Raw genomic sequence first — 25,563 nt, 5'->3', positions numbered from 1 at the left:
TTAATATTAAATGTATAATAAATGGAATGTGTGTTGGCCCCAACCCAATAAAAATATGAAGTATTGTAACCACTATATCAGAGACTTAATTCACCTCACACAGCAAGAGAATCAGTAAGATTTCCAGTACATTTGCTCGATTATCTTAATCGCAATCTCCTCGCATGACGATTTCAGGTGTTTTATACAATGAGAGGTTGTTGAGAACCTAAGTATTACAGTAGAACCGAATTGTTCTCTCATATGCTGATATCAAACTGGCACATCAACAATGTCCTATGTCATGCAGAGAAACTGGTCAAGTCACCATAATAATTACCTCAACTAAATCGGAGTTTGCATTGGTGATGTAATAGGCGTTATCTTTTGACCTTTCTTGACAATGGTCTGTTGTTGATGACTCATCTTCTTCCGATAAGTTGTCTTCTGCGTTATGTCCATATCCTTCGGAGTCAGATCCTGCATGGAGACTTGAAAGACCGTCTGCCTCACCAGATGAAGTTGAGGAAGTCTCACCGGTGAAAGTGGCAGACCTGTTCTGCAAAGGTAATCCATCGGCTCCATTAGATACAGATCCAAGCGAATCAAAAGAACTATTCGACTCCTGGGTAGTGTCTTGATCACCGAGGTGAACTTTCATTTTTTCTGGTTCAAACTGCCCTCGGGAGTTGTTTTGAAGATTCCTTCGCCTTTCCAACTCTTTACCCTGACATCTCCGTCCAAGCCACAATAGTCTTTTGATTTCTTTTCGTACATTCAAAGGAACGATACAATGCAAGACAACAAATATCACTCCCTGGAAAACTAAGTAGCTCACCAATACCCATTCTTTGTACAGGATTGGTGATAGGGCGTACAGATATCCAAACGTAAAGGAAAGGCACAGAAGTACGAAATCAGATATTGTGATCCACACCGGCGCTCTGATCATAAGCCATAATCCTTGGTCATAATCAATTTTCCCTCGTTGAGGGTCTGGTGTTGATAGAAAATTGATCCTTATCAAGAGGTATAAAGTCACGAAGAAAAGTAGAGCCGCTACAGGTAGCACGGCTCCTACCAAGAACCACACACCAAAGAAACACCTGTTAGTAGTGGTTGAAGAAGTGAAGAAAGGAAAATAAAAGAAAGCATTTCCCATTTTAAAAGTAGCGCAAAATATATTTTTAAATGAATTGTCAAAGAAAATTATTTTAAGTCAAATGAATGATCATTGAGTCTGAAGGACAGTAGTCGTTTTCGCAACCCGTCACATAACAAATAACAGCTGGGAAGTCTTTGTCGAAAACTAGTGTACCTTGGCAGCAGTTTCGTCCTAAAATTCGGAGCTGAAGAAAAATTGTCGGTTGGCTAGAGCCCAAAACGAAACTGGTGTTTGATTCACCAATTTCCGACAAAGACTTCTCAGTTGTTCCTTGTCATGAAGAGCATTTGACAATAGTTTGTGTATGTTCTTGAGTACGTGGTGCGTCGTCGAACTAAAGTCTCTAATCTGCATTTGAAAAAATAAAATAAAACGGAAGATAGGGAAGGTATACTAAACCTAACGTTATTCTCACCTGTCTGTGGCAAGATACGTATCTTTAGCACCTATCGATGTCATAACCACTACTGCGGCTGGCAAACCTGTAATTTGAAATTGAAGAAATATTAGAAAAAAACGTTTTAATTGTGACTGTGCCTGGTTACACTGAAGAAACTTTTTCCAAGCCGGCCAACGATCTGGCATTGGTCATAACGAAATAGTTGCAGTCGGTCTGGGATTGGCCTATCCCCTATCAATTCACCATAAGTATTTTTATCCAATTAAATTTTGGCAATTGTCTTTGAGTGCTTATAATGTATCTTGGTGGAATACCAAACACTGATGAAGAAATATCTCTATTTATATTGTATAATTCATAATGATAAAAAAGACCCCATTGGCTTCGGAATGCCAACAATAATTATAACACTTCAAATCTGACGTGTTTTTAAGAGTCTCATCGTATAAAAATTGTAAATAAGCACTAAGACCCAGTCACATATAGACGCCGGATAATTCTGTCAGTGCCGTGTAGATCCTTGAGCATCCATGTTTAAATGTGAATGGGACTTTGATTGTTACTGTTACTATACTGTAACTACCATCGATACAACGACAAACACTTCATTATGCAATACTGTATGTTAGGGGAAGGTTGGACATGATGGGTCAAACTTTACTCAGTGAAAAAAAAAATATGTCAAAACCAATTGACTTGACTGTACCTTGTGTCCACAATGTGCCTTTACGTAGGTATGATAGAGAATCGATTCGAAGGTGTTTCACGAAAGCTAGGTACAAGCTTATACCATGCATGGTAATGAAGCTAGCAGATGACAAGATTGAGTACTGTAAACCAGCCAATAAAGCCATGCACAGCAGAACTTCCGTTTCCGGGCTACTTGTCCAACGGTCAACCGTGAGGACGCACATGAAGAAGACATGGAAGCAGATTAAGGAGACGCACTCTCCAATCACGATCAGGCCAAGTAATTTCCGTCTGAGTTTGCTATGGTAACCAGAACAACAATACTTCTGCTACTACTACTACTACTACTACTAGGCCTACAACTAATTTTGATAGGCATTTATTTGGAGAGATTTGAAGACCACCATCATATTCAAGAACTCACTAATATTACTACTCTGGCTTTAGTCCGAGCATGGACGTATGTTCCATGACGAGGGTTGGCCGTTTTCAACGCTTAGTGCATTTTCAAGAAACTTATCCTGGTAGCAAGAAAATGGATCAGGAAATGAATGTTGCTTTTGATATTTTTTTTAATAAATGATTAGAAACTTCCTAACAATTATTCTTGACATTTTGGACGGTAGCTTTGGAACATCCAGCGCGGCCTATCCAAGATGCGGAAGACAAGATAACTAAATTGGCGCTCATCAATTTCGGGATAAACTTTTAACAGAAAAGAACCCGATCAATGTCCACATCATTCCTGAAAACCGGCGTTTCGGCATTATTGTGAGAGGCTCGAATCTCTGAATATTTGACGAGACCAAATCATGGATCGAAAATAGGAGTACTGAAAACTTCTGCATTTCTTTAAACATTGTCTCAGTAAGAACAATGCTACAGGATATCCGATCATGAAATCATTTTGCTATGACATATAAAAAAAAGGAAATATAGAACTTGGAGTCGGGTGTCACATTAGACTTACCGAATGATCACGTATATCAGTAAGGTAAGCGATATACAGGCGATGGTTACTGCATACCCAATGTAAAGTAACATATTCTGGTTAGGACTCGGCAAAATACATATTTCACTCATATTCTGGAAGGAAAGGATTGATAAAAACAGCATTACGCCATAAAAACCGACCTCGATCTGATTTTGTTTTATTTTTCTGTTGGAAATGTATTGATACAAATTTGAATATGAATCAGGACCCCGTTGCATACAAGTTACTAGTATATTATCTTTGCCATCCAGTGGTAACTGCAATCAAGCATGCAATCAGAATCAAGGACTTCAGGCAAGTTACCATTGGATGGAAAAGTTATATTACCATAAAAGTAACTTTTATACAACAGGCCCTGAACTGTAAAGTTGGTCTTACTTCCAAAGCTTTACCAGTTAGTTTGGCTATGATTGATCGTGCACGGACTTCATGGTTTATGTTTGATTATGTTCAATACGAAATAAAGTAGCAAAATTAAACGTTGTTATCAATCGTTTAATCGGCAAGCACGTTAATCAAACTTCAATGGCTTAATTCATTCTTCAAAATGTACGATTCTCATTATGAACCCAATATCATGAATATACGATGAATTCATGGCAATAAGCTTAGAGACATTTGATTCATAAGAAATGAAACGGAAATGTTTTATTTATTTCTATAGTATAGTCTATTGAGAATACAACAAAAGAAAAGAAACACAAATGGGAACAAGCAATGCATGGAGTCAGTATGAGCAGTCACATTATATTATTTACCCGATTAAGAGATCGATTATTAGAAGTAGAATTGATCACGTCATCTATCATAGTAGTCAGGGTAGTGGATTGTCGATCGGTGCCATCAATGTCAGGTGAACTGTCTTCAAACGCATCAATAAATGGTGTCGTAGTTGGGTATGTCTGCGCCTGTTGTCGAAGGGATGTAGCCACAGCCCATGCAGCCTGGGTGGTCTGGATGGATGTTGGCACGGTTTTGGTCGAAGCTAAAATGTGAACATAAGATTAATATGAAAGTCCCTGCTAATTCAGATGCAATGAGCAGATCCAAAGAAGCATTGAACCCATGAAACAGAGGCTTGAATAATCCGATTTGTACGTATATACACGTGAGATTACGTCGCCCTATTGATACTGTGTTCCAATGTCGAAGGGTAACGTTTTATATTTCTTGCAAATCCGTGTACCTTCAGCAAGTTACTCATAACTGTTCTTTTGGCGTTTAAATGATATATATCTATTTCATTATTAAATGTATATGGAGCCGTAATGAAGATCAGCGTTATTGACGCTCACGTCTTCGTTAGAAATACAACTGAACAAAACTTGTTCAGGTTTATTTATGATACATATTATGATTGTTTGGATGAGATGTCGAAATATTATGCTCAGCGGCATACACCGACAGGGGTGCGATGGCAAGCTATGTCTGTGTATTCGATTAACTCTCGTTTATAAACGGTTTCGCAAATACGGACAACGCGGCCTTACGTAAAACTGTGCGACATCAGCACAAGGGAACTTCCGCTTCCACACGAACACTCTCGCGGTCATGACTGGCTTTATTCTCGCCAAGGCCGGTTGTAGATCTCAATTTTAAAAGGGAGTTTCCGCACCGCGAGGCAGAGGGCTTTCAGAAACATAGAGAATGTATTATCAACTGTCCTTCATAACAATGAACAACCCAGAAGTCTTTGTCGAAAATTGGTGAATCAAAACAGCAGTTTCGTCCTGGACCCAATAAACTACAAATTTGCAAATTTTCAATTAAAGACGATCTGTTGTCCCGGCTCACCAATTTTCGACAAAGACCTCTCAGCTATCCATTTTAATTTGACTTCCATTGTCAATACATTTGATGTTTTTTTTTATTCGTTCTGCGTGGGAGAGGGAAAACTCGCTTATATCGGTAATGCCGCTGCAACTGTTGTAGCAGCCTGAATTTGGCAAACGAACCTTAAATTGGCCGACCGCGTTGAGGATGTGTTACTATTTCCGCCTCTAGCTACACTGGATGAATCTTAGAGGTGGTGGTGGTGATATATTTTTTTACCTAATTGCTAAGAAAGCATGAATGCTTGTAAGCAAGCAAACAGGGGACCGACAGCTTAAGGTCCTCTCCGAGGGACCTGGTAATGATGATTAATGCCTTAACATGGGGCACTAGCTCACCAATTGGAAATTGAACCCGGGTCACCGGAATCCGAACCACCCGCTCAACCGACTAAGCTATCGAGTCTATGATTTCGCACCTTTTGTCTTTTGGAATGATGTCCCTATTTTTTGCGCATATTCCCCTGCGTGTAGCACTGGTAATCCCCACATAAAATACTTGCGTGCAAGCTGGTCGGTTAAAAAAATTGTTAATTGTTAAGCCGACCCACAATACTTTTATAATTTTTTAAATAAACGAATATGTTAATTTGGTTAATTCACATGGTTTTTTTTCTTCAATTTCTTGTTAATGGCAACCATACTAGATCGCTTTGCAAGTGATGGTTTGTCCCATTACGAATTTGAAACAGATCATTCATATAGCTAACAATTCGTCAACTAGCATTTTTAAAAGTTTTGTTTTTGGATGAACCATCCAGTATAAATTAACTTTTACCGGGGAAGTACTTGACAGTAGGTCTTGCAAATACATTACATAAATTACATAAATAATATTGACAGTTTCCATTGATATTGACAATACTTACCTCGGTCACATTGAACACTGGCGTAACCACTTCTACAATAACCAGCACTGAGCTTACGAAGCTGACATGACTTGATCGAACTGGCGGTTTTGACACCTTTACAGTCTAATTCGTCGAAACGGACAGGATCGGTCAGGTCGCCATAGCGATCGTCGTCGAAGAAGGTGACGTAATTTTTATCATGGTATCCGAGCAAGCTACAAACAAGAGCAGACGTGGAAATGTTCCAAGGTTTCGAAGCACAGATCGAACCCCAGGATCCATCGTAAAAGATTTCAACGCGACCTTCGTAAGATTCCTGACCACCGACGAGGCGAATGTTGACTGGATCATCTAGAGGGGGAAAATACTAACTCAATGGCGATGAAATCAAATTTCTTGAATTCCTTTATAAATGTTATCTTCAGTGTGTCTTATGCGTTTCTGTAAGAGTAATTGGCATAACTTTACGTCACAGTTTGGTTTGTACATAATTATTATTTATAGGAACAATGTTAGGTCGTCTTTACATAGGTTGTACAAGAATTGGTCATAAAGAAATAGGTAGACTAAAAACAATAACAATGTACTCTATCAATTACTTCCAAATGAGCTACTGGAATTTAAATGTATTGTATAGACATTTTCCTTCGAGATTATCATATTCATTCAATGTTATAAGGATCTAGTACGTAAGCATGGTAAGGGTGTTCCACAAACCTGTCTCACAAGATATTGCTGATGCACCATACAGAGAACTACACGTCCCTTCTTTAGAACGCAACATTCTACAGCTAGTAACTTTGTCTTCTGACCCAGTACAATCCAAATAGTCGAAGAATGGGTCTCTGTCGTCACTGCTGGAAAAAGCACTGCCGTCCTGGACAAGAGCGAATGACCGTTCATACCCAAGTGATTGGCAGAAGACGTCAGCCTCCTGAAAAGTAGTTTCCTTACCGCAGAGTTTTCGCCAGACACCATCCACGAGGAACTCCATTTGACCTTCATGGGTACCTTGACCTCCGGCCAGCCTGATGTCGACTTCTGACGCTGATTCTGATAAAGAACCATTTTGCGTTACGAATTATTCCGGGACAGACTACTTTTCGACCGCTTTTATTTCAGGAGTTATCAGATGAAAATAAGTATCAATTTTAATCATAATTATACACAATAGCGCTAATCACAGTGTGGAGAAGTAAGAAATGGTGTGAATGAAAAATGTACAGGAGAGTATACATACATGCTGAGCATTCTACTTCTGTAAATCACAATGTTATCCATGAAGCTGAAAATAAAATATCGTCACAACAATCAGACAATTTTGAGGCTGCAGATATTAATTGATAAGTTAAGAAATAAATGAGGAAGAACATAGACCAAAAGCTTCAGTCTCTGTATTTGGTTGTTCCGCTGAACTGCGTTGGCTTCTCTCACCAATACATAGACTGAAATCAATGTAGGCCCGTACGTAAAGCCAACGTATTAGCAGTAAAGTTAGATCTAACATTCGGCGAAAACCAGACTTTCGGATCGTTTTGTGCATAAAATATCACATTAACAAAAAAATACATCCAACTTGACAAGTAAATATATAAAATTAAGGAATTTCGTACTTTAGACCGCAGTTACCGCTAATTCCCATCAAATGATCAAAACATAGTCATCCTCGAACCTTTCGTTGGTCATCGTAAATTGCAATCTTAAATGACGTCATCATCCTTACAGACGTCTTTACCAGTCGCTGTATATTGCGATTCGTGCCACTGCGTTGCGCTTCTATTTATATTGTTAATTGTGCGTGCGTTCGGAACTTGTCGCTCGCATATCGAAAATTCTAATCGGAAAGCCTTGATAAAAGCCTAACTCAACGAACGTAGAGGGCAGCAACACACGTCTGCCAGTTTTTCCTTTCCGGCAAAAAAAAGTGAAAAATTACTCATTGCTAAGATTTATTTTCGATCTTCTATTTCATATTTCGTTTTATCAAAAGAAAGATTGCAGTCTAACGAAAATAGTGGGCCATCGTTCAAGATAATATAATGTAATTTAGACCTAAAAAAAATCTAGACAAAACACTATTAAGCCCGAATAGGTAGAAATGGTTACACATGCGGGCTCGCACTAACGTACTACCGTCGGTGAATGAGGATTATTAGTAAAATGTCAAAAAATTGTTATATAAATCCTCAGAAACGACGGTTATTCCAGTGTAGGAAGAACATTGATTTCAGAAGTTGTTTACTAACCCGAAGTGCAGGTCAGGCCAGCTGCTTCTCGAGGGGTGTCTCTACAAAACCCTACATTGTATCTATAAGCTGTGCATGATGTCAGGTTTGTTTCTGAACCTTCGCAGTCAACTTCATCAAACTGCACCGTCGTCATGTTGTCTTTACTGAAAGTGCCGTCATAGTAGATGATGAAAGCATGGTCATAGCCATTGTGTCTGCACACGACGTCAGCAGAATTGAAGGTCCACTGGCTATTGCCGCATATCTTTCCCCAAGTTCGATCAAAGAATACTTCAACACGACCTTCGTAATCCCCACCACCGCCGGTTAGATTAATATCTACATCCTGATCTGAAAAAAAGAAAGAAATGAAACCAAAATCAGAATATGACACGTTCTCTGCTCAATTCAGTCAACGATAACCCTGCTAAAATATAATAATAATAATAATAATGATAATAATAATAATAAGTATTTATAATGCGTACCTTCTAATAAATCATTACTTAAGGCGCTACATATTAAATAAACAAAAACATTGGAAATATTCACAATTCAAAGCATCAAACATAAGACATGGACTTCACTAATATGATTGTGAAAATAGGTAATATTTGACACTTGATTGGAATGTCTTAAGAGTGTTCATATTCCTGATAGTACTTGGCAGTCTATTCCACATAACTGGGAGCACATAGCTAAAAGCCCGATCTCCATAATGCTTGGTTCGGCTACGAGGATTCACGAGGGTGGTAGATGTGGAAGATCGTAAAGAATAGTGGCCTTGCTTCACGGCAAGAAGATCATTGATGTGAGTAGGTGCTGCGTCATCATGGTCATGAAGAGCTTTGAACACTAATGTCAGGATCTTGTATTCAATTATTCTCGACACATGAAGCCAGTGGGGTTCTTTTAGGGTTGAGTAATATGATCGTATTTGCCCACTCCTTTAAGAACTCGGGCAGCGTTGTTGAGTATTCTTTGTAGTCTTGAGGCCAAAGAATGTGGTAGACCAGCAAGCAGGGCATTACAACAGTCCACTCGCGTCGTGACACGGGCATGGATGACTTTTGCAGCATCTGGTTCAGAGAGGAATCAACGAATCTTCGCTATGTCTCGCAAGTGATAGAAAACACTTTTGCAGGAAGACGAAATATGTGCATCCATGTTCAAAGTTTGTCAAAAACTACACCCAAGTCTCGAACAGTATTAGAAACAGGCAGAACATCTCCGTTTATTGTAAGATCTTGCAGGTCGAAAGTGGAGTGCTGGTGACGTGAACCAATGAGGATAAGATTTGTTTTCTCCTTGTTCAGTTTCAGTAAATTTCTCTCCATCCATGTCTGCATATCCTTTACACAGTTGTGAATACGAAGGTATGCATTATTTTGGTCAAGACCTTGATTGAAAGCCACATAAAGTTGAGTGTCGTCTGCGTAGAGATGGTACTTCAGGTCTTTGGTACTTCATGTCGTGATGCCGCGCAATGTCTCCAAGAGCGGCTGTGTACATAGTAAACAGCATCTGTCCTAGCACAGATCGCTGCGGCACACCACAATCAGACAATCTATGATGTATTTCTCGGATGTGGTATCCACAACTGCTACCTGTTGTGATCTCGCCTGCAGATATGACTGAAACCATTTAATAACATCACCAGTTATTCCAAAGCGGTCAGCAATCCTTCTCAGAAGTAACTCGTGATCGAGTGTCAAACGCTGCTGAAAGATCGATCAGGACAAAAAGACCATCTGCTTTTTGTCTACAGCTGTTAAAATATAATTTCTCACTTTGATTAAGGCAGTTTCAACACTGTGGCCAGGCTTGTAGGCTGACCGAAGGTCTTCAGATAGACAACTGTCTTCCAAGAAAGTACAGAGGCGATGAGCTACAACTTTCTTTAGAACCTTTGAGTTTTAGATGAGAGATGGGTCTATAGTTGATTAGACAGTCAGGATCAAGGGTACTCTTCTTCAGAATTGGAAAAACAAGAGTAACCCTGAAGCATTCTGGCACTGTAGCAGATAACAACGAAGAATCTATTAAAGTCAATATCATCTCTGTAAACATATTTGGCGCTTTCTTCACCATCCATGTAGGTACTGGATCGAGAGCGCAATATTTGCTTTGTGATGATTTGATGATCTTTACTATTTCGGCACTTGAAACTAGCTGAAATCTGTCCATTGATGCTCAGGAGGTGTTTCAGACATCCTGGTAGAGGAAGCCAGTCCAATCATTGGTTGTCTTATATTGCGAACCTTTCTTTTGAAAAAATACACTGAGACCTTTTCCAATATCTGTTAAATCCGAGGGCAATGCAATGGATTTCGACCTGCCAAGAAGATTATCTACAAGTCGAAAAAGTTGCCTCTGATCACTATTGCAATCATCAACCTTCTGCTTGATGTAATCTTTCTTGGCACAAGACATTATTTTTCTAAGGAGGTTATGCTCACTGATGAAACTTTGCCGATTGACTGTCGAGACTTCCTCCAGCGTCTTTCAACCCCCTTATTGCACTGTTTCTATTTTCGTTTGTCAGAAGTAGTATACAAAGGCATTTGCTCGCGGTTAACAATTTTCATTGTCTATTAATTTGGAGAATGGACATCTACCATGTCCTTCATTGCAGTGTGGAGGAGCTCTGCTTGTTGGTCGACGTTTAAGTTAATGTAGTATCCCCGACTCAACAATGTCTCAACAACCTCCAAGATAGACGGCAGATCAATCGACCGAAGTTTCCTATATCTCTTAAAGAAATAAAAACTTGTTTTTGTAAGGAAAAGAAAAATCAGACAAGTTGATAGGTGAAAGTTTGAACAATATTGGACAAACAACAAGAAAGTTATGAATTTTTAAAAGTTGTAAATATTGGTAATCACTATACCCATGGAGACTTCAAATTGGCCGCATATGTGATGTCATAGTGATGTAAGGCAAGGACTACTCTTCCATGTACTCCAATACATATTGTGGCTAAAATGTCATTTTTCCCAAAAGTTTTATTTCAAATTATATTTTTCTTCCATGAGGACATAACAGAATATAGTACCTGGGTTATATTTAGATTACTGCCCTGGGGGAATGGGTACTTAGGAGAAAACCACAAATCCCTGATAATAAAGTACATGGCCTATGGGAAAGTTGTCCTTGCCTCTTGTCATAATTTACTTACCCAGTTGCCAATTTGAAATCTACATAGTATTAGTGATCTCAATTTTCAAGCAGCTATAACTTTGTTATTGCTTGTCCGATTTCTTTCAAACTTTCACTATTCTGTTTAATTTATTTTTCTCCGTCCCAACACATAATTTTATGGCCAAGGCTGGATTCCCCTTTAACCACGACGCGCTGTGTTTGCTTGTTGAGTTTACAGAGAAAGTGAACGGCTGCATAGTCTGATAAAATTCCCCAACTTTCACTTTACTGGCCGTTTCACACTGGGATCTTGTGATGATAAGGTCGATGACATGTCCTGCCATACGTGTTGGCTGGCTGGTGTGTTGCGTGAAGTTGCTGTCATTGAGTCCATTTAAGAAGTTCACTGTCTCTGGATTATCTGGAGCATCCATATGAATGTTAAAATCGCCCATGAGGACGAAGTCTTCATTAATTATTGATAGCTCGTCAAGAATAGGCATAAATTCAGGAAGAAACATTTGACATGCAAGACCATTTGATTAGATGGAGGTGGTCTGTATACTATGACTAGTATTAGGCATTTATTTCCCATGTTCAATCGGAACTTGGCCTATTCGAAACTCCTGAAATGATCAATAGGGCATGGTAAAATCTGGATTTGATTTTGTGCTATAAGACCAATTCCACCGCCCCTTCCTTTCCTTGGGACTGAGATATATCCATTTGAAAGAACTTCCTGAGGAGTACATGTAGCATCATCCCCCTCGTTTAGTCAAGTCTCTGTGAGAGCCAAGACATCTATATTCTTTTCAATGATGAATGATTCAATGTATTGTGTCTTGTTGCATACTGATTGAGCATTTAGGAGTACACAAAGTGCATTCTTGCCAATGCTGCGTACATCAACCAGGTTTTCACGATTCGCACCATACTGACCGGAATATGCCCTACGATAACGTTTATTTGCTTGTGCTTTAACTTTCTTCTTCTCGTTTTCCACGATGCACTCTGAGACGAGTCCCATTTCTTCGTTTGAGAGTCCAGATGCAGAATTTGTCGCCATCAGTTGCAACGAGTAGTTGAGCCAAACTCTCTCTTTCTGGGTCGAGACTAATACCTTGGTCACATTTGCTACGGCCGCCGTAGATTCTAAAATTTCTACGGCGAGTAGCAATTCTACGGTCGCCTCAGAATTTCCACGGCCACTTACTCTAGCGGTCACATATGTTACGGTCGCCGCACGGCGTATTTTTTAATTTATGGAGAAAAAATCTGCGGCTGACGTATGTCCTTGAAATCATGACATACGGTCGCCCTAGGGCGACCCTGCGCTGGCCGTAGGTTTTTGACAAATACTACGGCAGACGCGAGGTGGCCGCAAGGCACCCTCACGGCGGCCGCAGGGGGACCATACAGTGAGTATACCATGAATTGCTTGTCACACTCATCATGATATTTTACATTAGACATTTCATTTCAGAAAGTTTTCAAAGTGTCGCACCATGCCCATGCGCGTATTCTTGGTAGGAGGGAGGGGGGTTCAGGGCCCGGGCCCCCGGGTAGGCGAAAAGGGGCACCAAAAAGAGGGAGGAAAGAAAGGGAAAGAAAAGGGAGATAAAAAAGGAGGGGGAAAAAAGAGAAAGAGAAAAGGGAGAAAAGAAAGAGAGAAGGAAACAAGAAGAAGAGAAAAGGAGAGAAGAGAAAAGGGGAAAGGGGGAGTAATAAAAGTGGGGGGGGGGGGGGGCAAATTGATGTTCGACCTAGGAAGGGGGGGGTCGCCAAATTAATGTTTGACACTGATCTGAATATTATACGATCAGTAATGTTCGACCTAGGAAGGGGGGGGGCAAATCGACCTTTGGGGTGATTCGCGCTTCGCGCTCGCATCGAATGATTAGTTAGATGGACATCCTGTTAATGATTACCTAATTATTACCTAAATTGTGTAGAATGTCTAGTTTTGGAACGGAATATAAAAAAGGTTCAGCTCGGATCGAATAATTTTTAAGTGCCCATCCTGTTCATCCTTAGAATTTCCAAACTTTGGGTCATTTTGGAATATAGACAATTTTCAGCTCGCCCTGACAGATAGAGATATGCCCATCCTGCTCATGCTTACAAAACTTCTCAGAATATTCTATTTCCAGGTCTATACACAAGCTATCAAAAATCGCGTTCGCATTATTTATTTGGACTTATGAAATAAATCTCCCCTAACCATGTTAACTTGTTTGTATGAATAAAGTTAAGATGTTAATAAACGCGTTAGTCTTAAGTAAGAACTACACCCTAGGAAACAACAAAAATCAGCATTTAACTCCCCATGATAATACTAATAATAATGATAATGATAATAATAACAATTTTACCCAAGTTAGCCGCTGGTGAAAGGGCAATATCTGTGCTTCCTGGTCACATTTGTTCTTTAAAAAAAAGGTGGTATTATATCATATTCATGGATAGAAATTACTTTTTATCAAGTCATCATTAAAAAAGTGGTCTGCAGTTGCCCTTTTTCATGTGATTATGAAATAAAATAATTCAACATGCATTTAAGGCACCTGTTTGCCTGACGAGGAGGGGTCGCAATTTTTTTCCTGAAAAGTACACATGCATATGGGCCAAAATTATAGGTCGGGCCACCGAGGTGCACAATTCTAAATACGCGCCTGGTGGCTCCCGAGCAGATAACACAAAAGGAGAAGGGGAAAGGAGGGAAGAAAAACACGAGGGCAGCCGCAAGGCCACCGTACGCTCGACGTACGGCCGCCGTAGACCGTTCTACGCCATGCCTACGGCTAGTCTAATTTCTACGGCGAGCGTAGAAAAGAAAAAATGTTATAACTCCGAGTTAAAATTCTACGGCCACCCCTACGGCCTGTAAAAAGTAGGAATCCGCCGTACGTCGACCCTGCGGCCACCGCAGATTTTCTGCGGCCGCCGCAGAAATCTCTCGAATTCAGGTATCTACGGCCGCCGTATGGCCGCCGTAGAGCAAATGTGACCAAGGTATAAGAAGAAAGTTCCGAGGCCATGTCCATCCTTTTCCATTGTCATTTGGTTAGAGCTCAAGAGTCGTTGTTCCATACACAAGGTCCAAGCCAAGATCAGAACAATGCTTGCTAATCTGCTAAAGTCCATTGTGTATAGAGTCATGATGAGATCAACTATAGATTAATCCTATTCATCATTTGGATAAGCAAGTGTGAATGAAGTCAATGTCCATGTGTGAGACTTATATGCTTCATCCCAATATAGCTACACTGTGGACTGTAGGTAGAGGAGACAATAACTAAAAAACCTTATGAAGAAAAAGCACCATGAAGCAATTAGAAAACGAGCCCAAAACAGTCCAGTGGTATCCAGATGTTTCAACAAATAGAATGATACAAGATGAGAACTAACGGATTTGCCTAAACCAGTCAAAAATCTAAGAATAACAGAGCACAAGAAGGGGTCTGCCAGTAAGGCGTAAGTGAGTATGTAGTATGAGAGTAGCCACTTTTTTTCCAGTCGTACTAAAGTACTGCAAAATATTTTTCGCTGGCTGCGGGCAAAACGTTTATTTTCCCCAGTCGTGCCCACTGTGTAGGCTTGCCAATTCGTAGCAAGAATGACAGGGTCTAGTATTAAGAGCGACGTCCAGCTGGAACGAATTTGTGCCTCGTCGATGTCCCGTTTTGACGCCGTTATCACAACGCCTTTAAAGGACGAGTCCACCCCAATAAAAAGTTGATTTGAATAAAAGAAGAAAAATCCAACAAGCATAACACTGAAAATGTCATCAAAATCGGATGTAAAATAAGAAAGTTATGACATTTTAAAGTTTCTCTCAATTTCACAAAACAGTTATATATATGCACATCCTAGTCGGGATGCAAATGAGCAGACTGATGACGTCACCCACTCACTATTTCTTTTGTGCTTTATTGTATGAAATTGTCATAGTCATGTGAATTTTTTTTTTATTCGTCTCTGAACATATGGAATTACCATTATTTAAACACTGTATTGTTATGCCAAGTTGGTCCCTATTTTCGAATCTGTAAGAATTGAAATATTAAAATTCAAACGATAAAAAACAAAAGAAATAGTGAGTGAGAGACATTATCGACTCTCTCATTTGCATATCACTGAGTTACGCATATAACCGTTTTGTGACAAATAAGCGAAACTTTAAATTGTCGCAACCTACTTATTTTACATCCGATTTTGATGAAATTTTCAGCGTAATGCTTGTTTGATTTTTCTCTATTGATTCATATCAACAATTTTCTGGGATGGACTTGACCTTTAAAGACCTTACCTTACTCTTCCTGCTATGTTTGCAATGTCATCACGTTTTTTCAACCCCCCCCCTTCATAAAAAATATATAAATAAAATAAGATGAAATAATAATACAATGATAATAAAGGATAAAAATAAAAATAAATCCTGATTATCCAGGTGCAAAAGTATATATACCACTACTTACGACTGTCACAGGAGATTGAAGTACCGCCAAAACCACCTGCGCAGTAATTGAGCTTATAGAGGTTAAGACGACATGCCTCAAAGATATCATCAGATTGACAGAAGATGCGGTCGAAGTATAGGTTTGGAGGTTCCCCAAATGCCCCATGCTGCAACACCGCAAACACCCGATCATAGCCCACACTTCGACAAAGAAGGTCGCTTCTGGTTCGATCCGCTTTCCTCCCACATAGTCCGTTCCACCGGTCAAGGTAGGAAATTTCAACTCGACCCTCATGAGGGCCAGTGCCATTAGTCAATCGAAGACTGATATTATTGAGTTGGACTAGAACAGATTACCAACAAAGAAGAATTAAGAGCAATATGTTAGTCGTGAATTGGAATTTGGTGTTATTTTTATGTTTTGGTGTAAACGAATTTAAAAAACGGGGTAAAATATCTTGAATTGATTAGGGGCGGGTAAATAATTGCAGGGGAGGAGGGAAAACATATAAATGATATTATACAAAGCAATGTAATAATATGATGGGTGGATGAAATCGTGTCTATTCGGTGGAAACTGGCTCATATCGCATTCATTCATTCATGAAGAACAATAAGATTAAGTAACAACGGTTAAAGGGGAACACAGCCTTGCTCAATAAATGTTCTGTTGGAAAGGAGAAAAATAAAGAAAACAGACTGGTGAAAATTTGAAAGAAATCGGACAAGCGATGAGAAAGTTATTGCTGCTTTAAAATTGAGATCACTTGATTTCAAATTGGCAACTGGGTAAGTAAATTATGACAAGGGGCAAGGACAACTTTCAGTCACTTGTTTGTTGCTTGTTTAAAATTTTAAATCAATTAACTTGTTATTAACTTGAATGACACGGTTACCAATAACATAAGAAACAATAAATACTTTTTGACGTTTGTAGTTCAACTGTTTAATTCAATATTCTGATATCCTAAATCAGCATACAATGACCATATTAATAATTACATTCATTTTGGAAAAGGCATATGGAGTTTTATTTGCATAATAAATTTAGGACAGGAACATAAATATAATAAATTATACATGTTATAAGAAATCTAATATGAAAACCTATAACTTTAGCATATAATAATGACACTTTCAGCAATTTGATAATTAAAGTTCGGTTTCTTGTTATAAGAAACTGAGTTCCGGTATATACTTTATGATTTCAAATATTATGGTTAAGTCATACTTTCTTCGATGAAAGCGGGTGACAATACCACTGTCTATACTGGCGAACGAAAGTTCTCTTGAGCCGACAATTGGGGTGTATGAAGACAATCACCAGGAACACAGCGTAGTTCCTCAATACCATTCACTCAGAAGTGTTGAATGTTGACGGCGAGTCCGTCGAAGACCCAGTTACATTGGAATTATGTAGTGTCATCAGGCCCAGAGCCCGTGTTGTATCTCTTGACAAGGATAGTACTCTCTTAGCCCAGCTAAACGGTAGACCAAAACTGCGACTGTTTTAAAGAAATAACAAATAGTTTTCTAGAAAAAGTTCCCTTCCATAATCATGCAACAATTATATTAACTATAACTACCTTGCACAAATGATAACATTCTTCAATAAAAACTTCATGATTGATCATGAATTTGGATGCTCACTATACTGTATATTATTAAATCAACATTAAATTACAATCCTTCCATAAAACAGATTTCTTCCAAAAAGATGTTAAAGGAGACATATAATATATATTTTCATATACTCCAATGCCAATGGACAATTCCTATAAAAAAAACACTATTCCTCTTGTGTTTTAAAATAAAAGTGATATAATATTATAACATCTAAGATACCATGTAAGCTATTAAGTGGTTTCATTTTTTTTAAAACAAAAATACAAAAAATACAACATTACAAAACTTACGGATATCTTGGTAATTCCGGTCCTTGTTGCTGATCATGGTGTGTGTGGCAGTCATGTGAAGGATTCTAGGATTAGCCAGCCTGAAGATGCTAGTGTTGAATCTTTAAACCCTCGTCACACCGGTCTCAACACTCAAGACACCTCAGCAACATCTCTCACACAGGAAAAGGTGAAAACCTAACCTTCCCAAACCAAGGTTAAAATATGTTCTGCCCAGGATATCTTGCTCCAAATGGTCACTCCAACACACACTTCAGTTTCTAACCAATAATAATATCACTGCTTGTCCCTATCGCCAAGCAACAGAAAACAATTTAATTGCATTCTTTTCTGGGGGGGGGCGAAAACAAAATTACCGTGAACTATTACCTAACAATGCAGCGACCTCATTTTGTGTCAGCTCTTTGCAGTGTAGCAGAAAGGAGAATAATTAAGCAAAAATAATAGTGTGCAAGCTCCTAACAATGCAGCAGCCCTTTTTTGCGTGCAAGCTCCCTACACTACAGCTCCTGATGAATCAGCTGGTTGAACATTATATGCAACAAAAGAGTAAGATTAAGACAAAATAAATTTCTTCACTAGTCCTGAAAAAAAAAAAATGTCCAAGGTGACACTTTCCCATAGGGCCATGTACTTAATTATTAGATATTTGTGGTTTTCTCCTAAGTATCCATTCCCCCTGGGGCAGTAAACTAAATATAACCCAGGGGCCCGTATTCTGATAGCAGGTTTAATTTAACCCTAGTCTAAAGTTAACCCTGGTTTAACTAAACCTCCTCTAAACCTCACCTCTGGTCTAAGTGTAGTTTAATTATTTTGGTATTCTGATAGCCAGGTTTAACTAAACCTGGGTTAAACCCGGGTTTAAAATTCTTTTTGGAAATAATAACCCTCGTTTAACCAAGACTAGCACTTTTTTGGTAAATTACTGCTGCAGGGATGACTGCAACAAAGTTGAAAAAATGTCACTAGAGTTGTTTTTTTCTTAAAAATTTGGATTTTATGGAAACTAATTACAACTATTGAAGGTAAAGAAAAGCATTCATCATCCATATATGGTAAGAAATTTCCATTCACATTATCTTAATTTCTGTTAATTACTAAAACATTTCAACCACAAACCGAGTGACCTGCACAGTTCTTTGTGTATCAGTCCCATTTATTGCTTTTCATGTTTGTCAAAATCTAAATTGACTAGATTCCCCTCACCCACTCTATACTAGAGTCTAGACTCTAGTCCTAGATCTAAAACAATAAGTTAAATGGTCGACATCTTTATTCTAACTTTAAGTAAGGGGATTTTTTTTTTAACTTTTGAGAGTAGTCTTGGGTCTTACATTAGGCCTATACTCAGTAGTTAGATCTAGCCTAGCCCTAGGCCAACAATTGTTTGGAGGAGAATTGAACATTGTTTTTACTTTTTTACTTTCCTGAAGCAAAACGTACCGTCTATTTAGTGGAGCAACCGAGACTGAAGCTACATATTGGTCTAGGCTAAGAACAACATTCAGGACTTAGGCTGGCTTAGCCTGCCCTTGGGACAGGGATAGATATAGATTGCTTTTCTAACCTTACTTAGATCTAGTGGAATAGATCTGATTTGTCTTACATACATGTAGACCTAGACAAAAAGCTTTGAACAGTCTCTGCATTGGTTGTTCCGCTGAACTATGAGTATGACAGTCTACGTTGGCCTCTCTCACCAAGGCAATGTGATATGACAGTAAAATGTCAGAATTTTTAAAATAAATCCCGTTAGATCTGAATTCTGACTATCGCTGCATTGCTTGCCAAGTAACTAGGCCTGGCAAAATTTAGAATTAGTCCTAGACATCTCTCTACTCCTGTTTAGGTCCATATCTGTTTCTTTGAAGTTTTTTTATTTAAACATTTTTGGGGACTCGTTTAGGTTTCCAGGTCCAGGACTAGAAAACAGGCCTAAACCTAGACCAACGGCTCAGTCTTGACTAGACTAGGCCTGACCTAGATTTATGTAAGAATTTAGATCCAGGCCTAACGTTAGTCTGTGCTATCTATTCATTCTAGATTCTATTTCTAGCCTAGCCGGTAGCCCTAATGTTAGGACTGGCTGATCTAGTCTACTGTATGATCTAGAATCTCTAACGCTGGCCTAGGCTAGATCTAGACTAAATAACTTAGACTAAAAGTTAGACCCTATCTAGACCTAGAACTAGATCTATAACAATCTAGGTCTACATGTAATATGTCTAGATCTAGAGATTTGTAGACTCTCAACATGCTCAATGTAGATTCCTAAAATAAAAAAATAGTAAATGTAGGCTAGTCTACAGTAGATCTAACGTTACTCATCTAACGTTAGGCCTTTAAAGGAATTAACGTTAGGCTAGAGATCTAACGTTGGATTATTTCTATTGCTAGATCTAAAGGATCTAGATCTAGGCCTAGATCTAAAGCTAGGGACTGTAGTTCGAGATCTAGAGGTCTGGCACCCCCTTAAACCTAGAACTAAGCCTACAGCTACATGTAGTTTTCTGTGTAGCCAACATCAGTTAGCATTGACCATTGTCTTAATCTTATTTTGGTGTGTGTAGTTACCATACAAACACACATTTTGATGAATGAGAAAATGTGTCTTGCAGACTATTTTACCTCAAGACTAATGTGTGTGCTAAATTTTATGAGCATTTGAAAAAAGATGAAGGAGTTCGAACTACCAAATTTTCATCTTATTTTCGTTATTTAATATGTTGTTACCATGGCAACACGATTTCTAATACAGACAAAAATATATCTTAGACATCTTCACCTCAACATTAATGTATGTGCCAAATTTTTAAGAGAATTGACCAGTTGGAAACTGATAAAGTAGTTCAAATCACTTGATTTTCATCTAACTTTGATATTTGATTTGTTACCATGGCAACATTATTTTTTTATAAAGTCATAAAATATATTTTGCACATCTTTACATCAAGACTTATGTTTGTGCCACATTTCATGAGAATTGGTTAAAACTGAGAAAATAGTTGGAATTGAAATTTTTTTTAATAGTTTTTGCCATAATATACCGTTACCATGGCAACACAATTTCCGACACATGCAAAAAATGTGTCTTGCAAATCTTCACCTCAAGACTTATGTATGTGCCAAATATCATGAAAAATGGTTTAAAAATTATAAAGTAATTAAAACCACAAGTTTTTTAACCTAATTTTCGATATTTAATATGTTGTTACCATGGCAACGCAATTATATACTTTAGGCATAGCATATGTTTTGCACATCTTCACAATAAGACTAATGTATGTGCCAAATTTCATGAGAATTGGTTAAAAACTGAGGAAGTAGTTGGAACAGCAAGATTTATACATATTTTTTGCCATAATATACCGTTACCATGGCAACACAATTTCCGACACATGAACAAATGTGTCTTGCACATCTTTACCTCAAAACCTATGTGTGAGCCAACTTTCTTGAGAATTGGTAGAAAACTGATGAAAGTATTTTAAACGGCAAAATTTTGGCCATAATATGCTGTTACCATGGCAACACAATTTCCAAAAGAGGAAAAAAAAACTTCTTACACCTCTTTACCTTGAGACCAATGTGTGTTCCAAATTTCATGAGAATCGGTTAAAAACTGAGGAAGTAGCTTGTAATGCAATATAGGCATAAATTCTAAAAAATTGTTGGCCATGATTTGTTGGATTTAAACCAGGCTTAAACTACCCCCTGCGCGAGTTTAACTTTTTGAGGATTTATTACCACACAGACCAGGGTTAACTTAAACCTTGCTATCGGAATACGAAACTTAAACCTAGGTTTAAATATGGCAGTTTATTACCACACTTAGACTAGGGTTAAGTTAAACCACGCTATCAGAATACGGGCCAGGTGGCCGTTTCATAAAGCTGTTCGTAAGTTAAGAACGACTTTAAGAACGACTGGTGAACCTTTCTTACGCGCTTAACCATCGCCAATGAATATACCATTTTACACAAGAAAGGATCACCAGTCGTTCTAAAAGTCGTTCTTAACTTACAAACAGCTTTATGAAACACCCACCAGGTAGTATATTGTTTTATGTCCTCATGAAAGAAAAATATAATTTGAAGCTTTTCCGGTAAACTTTGAAAATGTTCCTCAGTATTAACAAAGTAGGCCTATCATGAAAGCTTGAGATGCCTTTATTAGTAATTGACAGACTTCGAAAAGACTTTCTTGCCATGCAATGATGTAGAAAAGCATTGGATGTGTGGGACTGGGTATCTGTCGGCCACCGTCCTTGCGTTCAGAGAGCGATAGTCCTCCAGTCACCAAACGTAGGTTTCGGCGCCATTTGGAGAGGAGATGCCCAGTTGCTGCTAGATGGTCTGATAATCCCCAACTCTTGCATGTGTTCAAACTCAGCACGAGCAATGACTAGGCGACCTGTAGCCAAACGACGAGGACGTGAAGAAACTGGGGGGGCCAGTTGTCTCAATATGGTGTGTAACCGAGTGCTTCACAGCCTTCTGGTGATAATCTGGGCGGGTGATATCCGGTTACTGCTCCAAAATTGTGGCATACCTATCACTGCCAGTAGAGGATGGCCTAGCCCTAGAGAACTTCGGGCTGATTAGACGGCGTCGGACATCTACAAGGAGCCCAAAGTTCTTGAGGAAATCAGCCCCAATGATGGGCGTGGGTAGGTCAGCCACAACAAAGACGTCGCGGAATGTCCTCCTCAGTCCCAAGTCTAACGTGACAGTGCGTTCCCCATACGTGGGAATGGCTGACTCGTTGACAGCTTGTGAGGAGAATGGCGAATGAGGACCCTGGCGCTTCTCCACTGTAGAGGGCGTGATCACACTCACATCAGCGCCAGTGTCCACTAGAAATCTAAAGCCAGTAGTTCGATCGTGTACGTAAAATAGGCGACCTTGCTTGGGTCCAGCGCGGGTGGTTGCATTTAGTCCCGGCTGGCTCTGGCTTTTCCCTGGGTAGATTGCTGGGGACCTTGGAAAGGGCAGGGAGGCAGACACTTGCGTGCACTGGCACCGTGCTTGAAATGATACCAGCACATGGGATACTTGTCACTCCTACTACTGCTCCGGCGTCTACTGCTGTTGGAGCGGTGCCTAGATGTGGATCGGCCACGTTCCTGTACCAGCTGGGTGGTCAATGCGTTCACCTGAGCAGTGAGCTTGTCAACCTGCTCCCTGAGTTGGACTATCTCGGAGGTTGACGAGGGTGCATGCTGAACAGAAGAAACTGAACCTGCAGATCCTACGTCTACAACACTGTCGGCTAAATCTGCTAGCTGGTTGACAGACATTGCATCTCGGCTTGATGCAAAGATAGCCTGGACGTGGTGGGGAAGCCGCTGGAGAAAGAGCTGCTTAAAGATTGTGTCATCTATCTTAGCAGTCTCGAGAAGCTGACCCATCCTGTGTAACAACTGCGAGGGTTTGCGATCCCCGAGCTCCTCCTGGATAAGCAATTGCTGAAGACGCTTCTGTTCAGACACCGATTTGCGCCGTACCAGCCCAGCTCGCAGTCGAGTGTAGGGGTTAGATGTTGGCGGATCCATTAGAATGTCCCGAACCTCCTGTGCAATTTCGGGCTGCAAGGCTGAAACAACGTGGGCATACTTCGTCTCATCTACGGAAATCCCCCTTGTGAGAAAATGTGCTTCTACCTGTGCGAACCAAACGGCGGGGTCGTGCGGCCAGAAGGGTGGGATCTTGAGCGACACAGCCGCGATGTTAGGCGATGCGGGACCCGGCCCGGCCGGCGTGGAAACCGCCGGAGTGGTGGTGGGGTTATGCAGCGGAGGATGCGGATCAGTCATGATGGCGAGAATAAAAACGCGAGAACGGAGACGGAGTCACCAATTTAGTAATAATTGGCAGGGTGTGATATGAAATGATTCCCTAACTACAATTGTTATATGTTCTCTACTTATTCTACTCACCAACTGTGTGACTTCCAAACCAAAAAGGCACACCTGAGCTGATTCACGGAGTCCATATAATAATGGGAGCTATCGGTTGCAGTGGTATCTGAGCGATTTAGTCCGTTGAGGGGGTAAAACGAAAACTTGTCGCGTTATCTTGTCCGCGAAAAAGAAGAAAATGAATTTGAAGCTACTCTATGGCACACGAAAAACGCGAATAAAATAATCCGCAGATATGTCCACATATGAAAAGTTGAACTTAGAAATGCAGAACTATATAACTCCAATATATAAAAATCCAAGTGTATAAATTAAAGTATGGGTATATAAAAAATACAAGACTGGTTTCAGTAAACGCGTGATCACGAAGTTGACTCCTTGAGATCACAAGAAGAAGTGGGGCAAAACGTTTCCACAGAAAAAGCTCCGAGATAAGCCACGCCTTGAACCGAAATGATTTGTTGAATAAAAGTTTGTTGACCATAAAAAAAAAAGCTGTCATTCGTTGATGAATTATAAAAAAAAACTTGATTGGCTGTTCAGAAGTCTATAAGGCATGGAGCTTTGGAATGCGCGTTCATGTCAAAAAAGTATTACAAAACAGGAAATGTTCGTACGCTTAGAAATATGTGAAAACATGTGATTTACAAAGGTGAATGGACTTCATAGAAAATGAAGTTCTGTATAATTTGAAGAAAATGTAAAGTTGTTACAATGCCCCTTTTCAAGTTTATTCATGGCGGCTTATTGTTTGTTAGCTAAATCTAATTGGTTCCATGACATTTGCTCCGATGGCAAATATGCACGTTAAGCCAAACATAAAATTTAACCTCCAAAAATAAACCCACAGTACTGGACAAGCTACAATGACTTTAACATCCTACCGGGTACCCATTTAGCACCTGGGTCGATAGTGGCAAAGTGTGGATTAACGCTTTGCCAAATGACGCCAGACCGCGGTGGAATTCAAACACACGACCTTCTGTTTACAAGGCGAGAGTAAGAACCACTACACCACGGCTCCATGATGATGGTGATGATGATGATGATGATGATAATGATATTAATATGCCTAAATTCTAAGCGTTGCCTACTATTACCCCAGCTTTAGCAAAGCTACTCTTATCGGGTGCTCCATCATTCAAAGAATTTCTTTCTACCGGATACCCATTTACTACACCTGGGTGGAAAATATTGCAAATGCAACTAAACGCCTTGCCAAAGGACGCGAGTGCTGCGTTGGGATTCGAACCCCGGGCCTCTCGGTTCAAAGTCCAGAAACCTATCCAATGAGTCACAGCATCTCTTTGTCGAGTTTGACGCCAAAATAGAGCTCTTCCCTGCATCTTCGCCAATCCTCTCCACTGATCGTGCTGATACTTCGTCAGTGATTTTACGAACCGGCTCAAACCTAATTTTCGAATTATTTTTTTACATATTCTGAAAGTCCGTGATTCATTCTATTGATTTGCCAAATGTTAGATCAAAATTCATTTTATTTAAAAAACAATAGCATATTTAATTATTTTACGAACCGGCTCAACCCCCTCCTTTGATTTTACGAACTGGCTCAAACCATACTTAGTGTACTATTAAGTCTCTGAAAAGGCGCGCTCAGGTCAACGACCCGACCAACGAACGTAGAGGGCAGCAACAAACAAGCGTATTGTTCTATTAAAGGAAGGTCAACTTCGCTCGAATTTTGTGACCACTTAAAAAATAAGGTGGGTTTTTTCCAACTTTGTTGAGTTTATTTTTTTCATTTGTTAATTTTAAACATTTTTTAATGATTTGTTGTTTCAGATCGGTTGTTCTGAGGAATAATATTAAAAATATTACTCCCATTTTTTGAGAAAAATATTAGGCTTGAATAATCATGAGTTTATCATTTTTTTTTCTCATTTTGGAATAATAAGCCTATAACGAGGATACCTCTGGTTTGTTATTTTCTTCTGCTAAATTCCGCTGCACCACTAATAAATGCA

The 25,563-nt window shown here is 39.4% G+C and overlaps 1 protein-coding gene across 1 annotated transcript; it reads right to left on the bottom strand.

The window, feature by feature from the left end:
• Nucleotides 1–1,583: 1,583 nt before the first annotated feature.
• Nucleotides 1,584–17,710, bottom strand: LOC129271347 (neurotrypsin-like). Its single transcript, XM_064106577.1, has 8 exons — nt 17,656–17,710; nt 15,759–16,082; nt 8,158–8,490; nt 6,629–6,964; nt 5,930–6,262; nt 3,987–4,213; nt 3,205–3,320; nt 1,584–1,626 (listed from the first exon to the last, which is right to left on the bottom strand). Exons 1-8 carry the CDS (start codon nt 17,708–17,710, stop codon nt 1,584–1,586), a joined length of 1,767 nt encoding a protein of 588 aa, XP_063962647.1.
• Between the last annotated feature and the right edge of the window lie 7,853 nt (nt 17,711–25,563).

This window comes from Lytechinus pictus, chromosome 11, assembly GCF_037042905.1.
Source record: "Lytechinus pictus isolate F3 Inbred chromosome 11, Lp3.0, whole genome shotgun sequence".
Classification (NCBI taxonomy): domain Eukaryota; kingdom Metazoa; phylum Echinodermata; class Echinoidea; order Temnopleuroida; family Toxopneustidae; genus Lytechinus; species Lytechinus pictus.
This window is presented reverse-complemented; position numbering and strand designations above follow the sequence as displayed.

What these genes read in the sequence shown, in the direction of transcription:
- LOC129271347 (XM_064106577.1), bottom strand. Translation starts at nt 17,710, where the DNA reads ATGACTGCCACACACACCATGATCAGCAACAAGGACCGGAATTACCAA. An exon ending in TGGCCTGACCTGCACTTCGG is followed by an intron (nt 6,965 to 8,157) that starts GTTAGTAAACAA and finishes GTTCTTTATCAG; the next exon opens with AATCAGCGTCAGAAGTCGAC. An exon ending in AGCAATATCTTGTGAGACAG is followed by an intron (nt 6,263 to 6,628) that starts GTTTGTGGAACA and finishes TTCCCCCTCTAG; the next exon opens with ATGATCCAGTCAACATTCGC.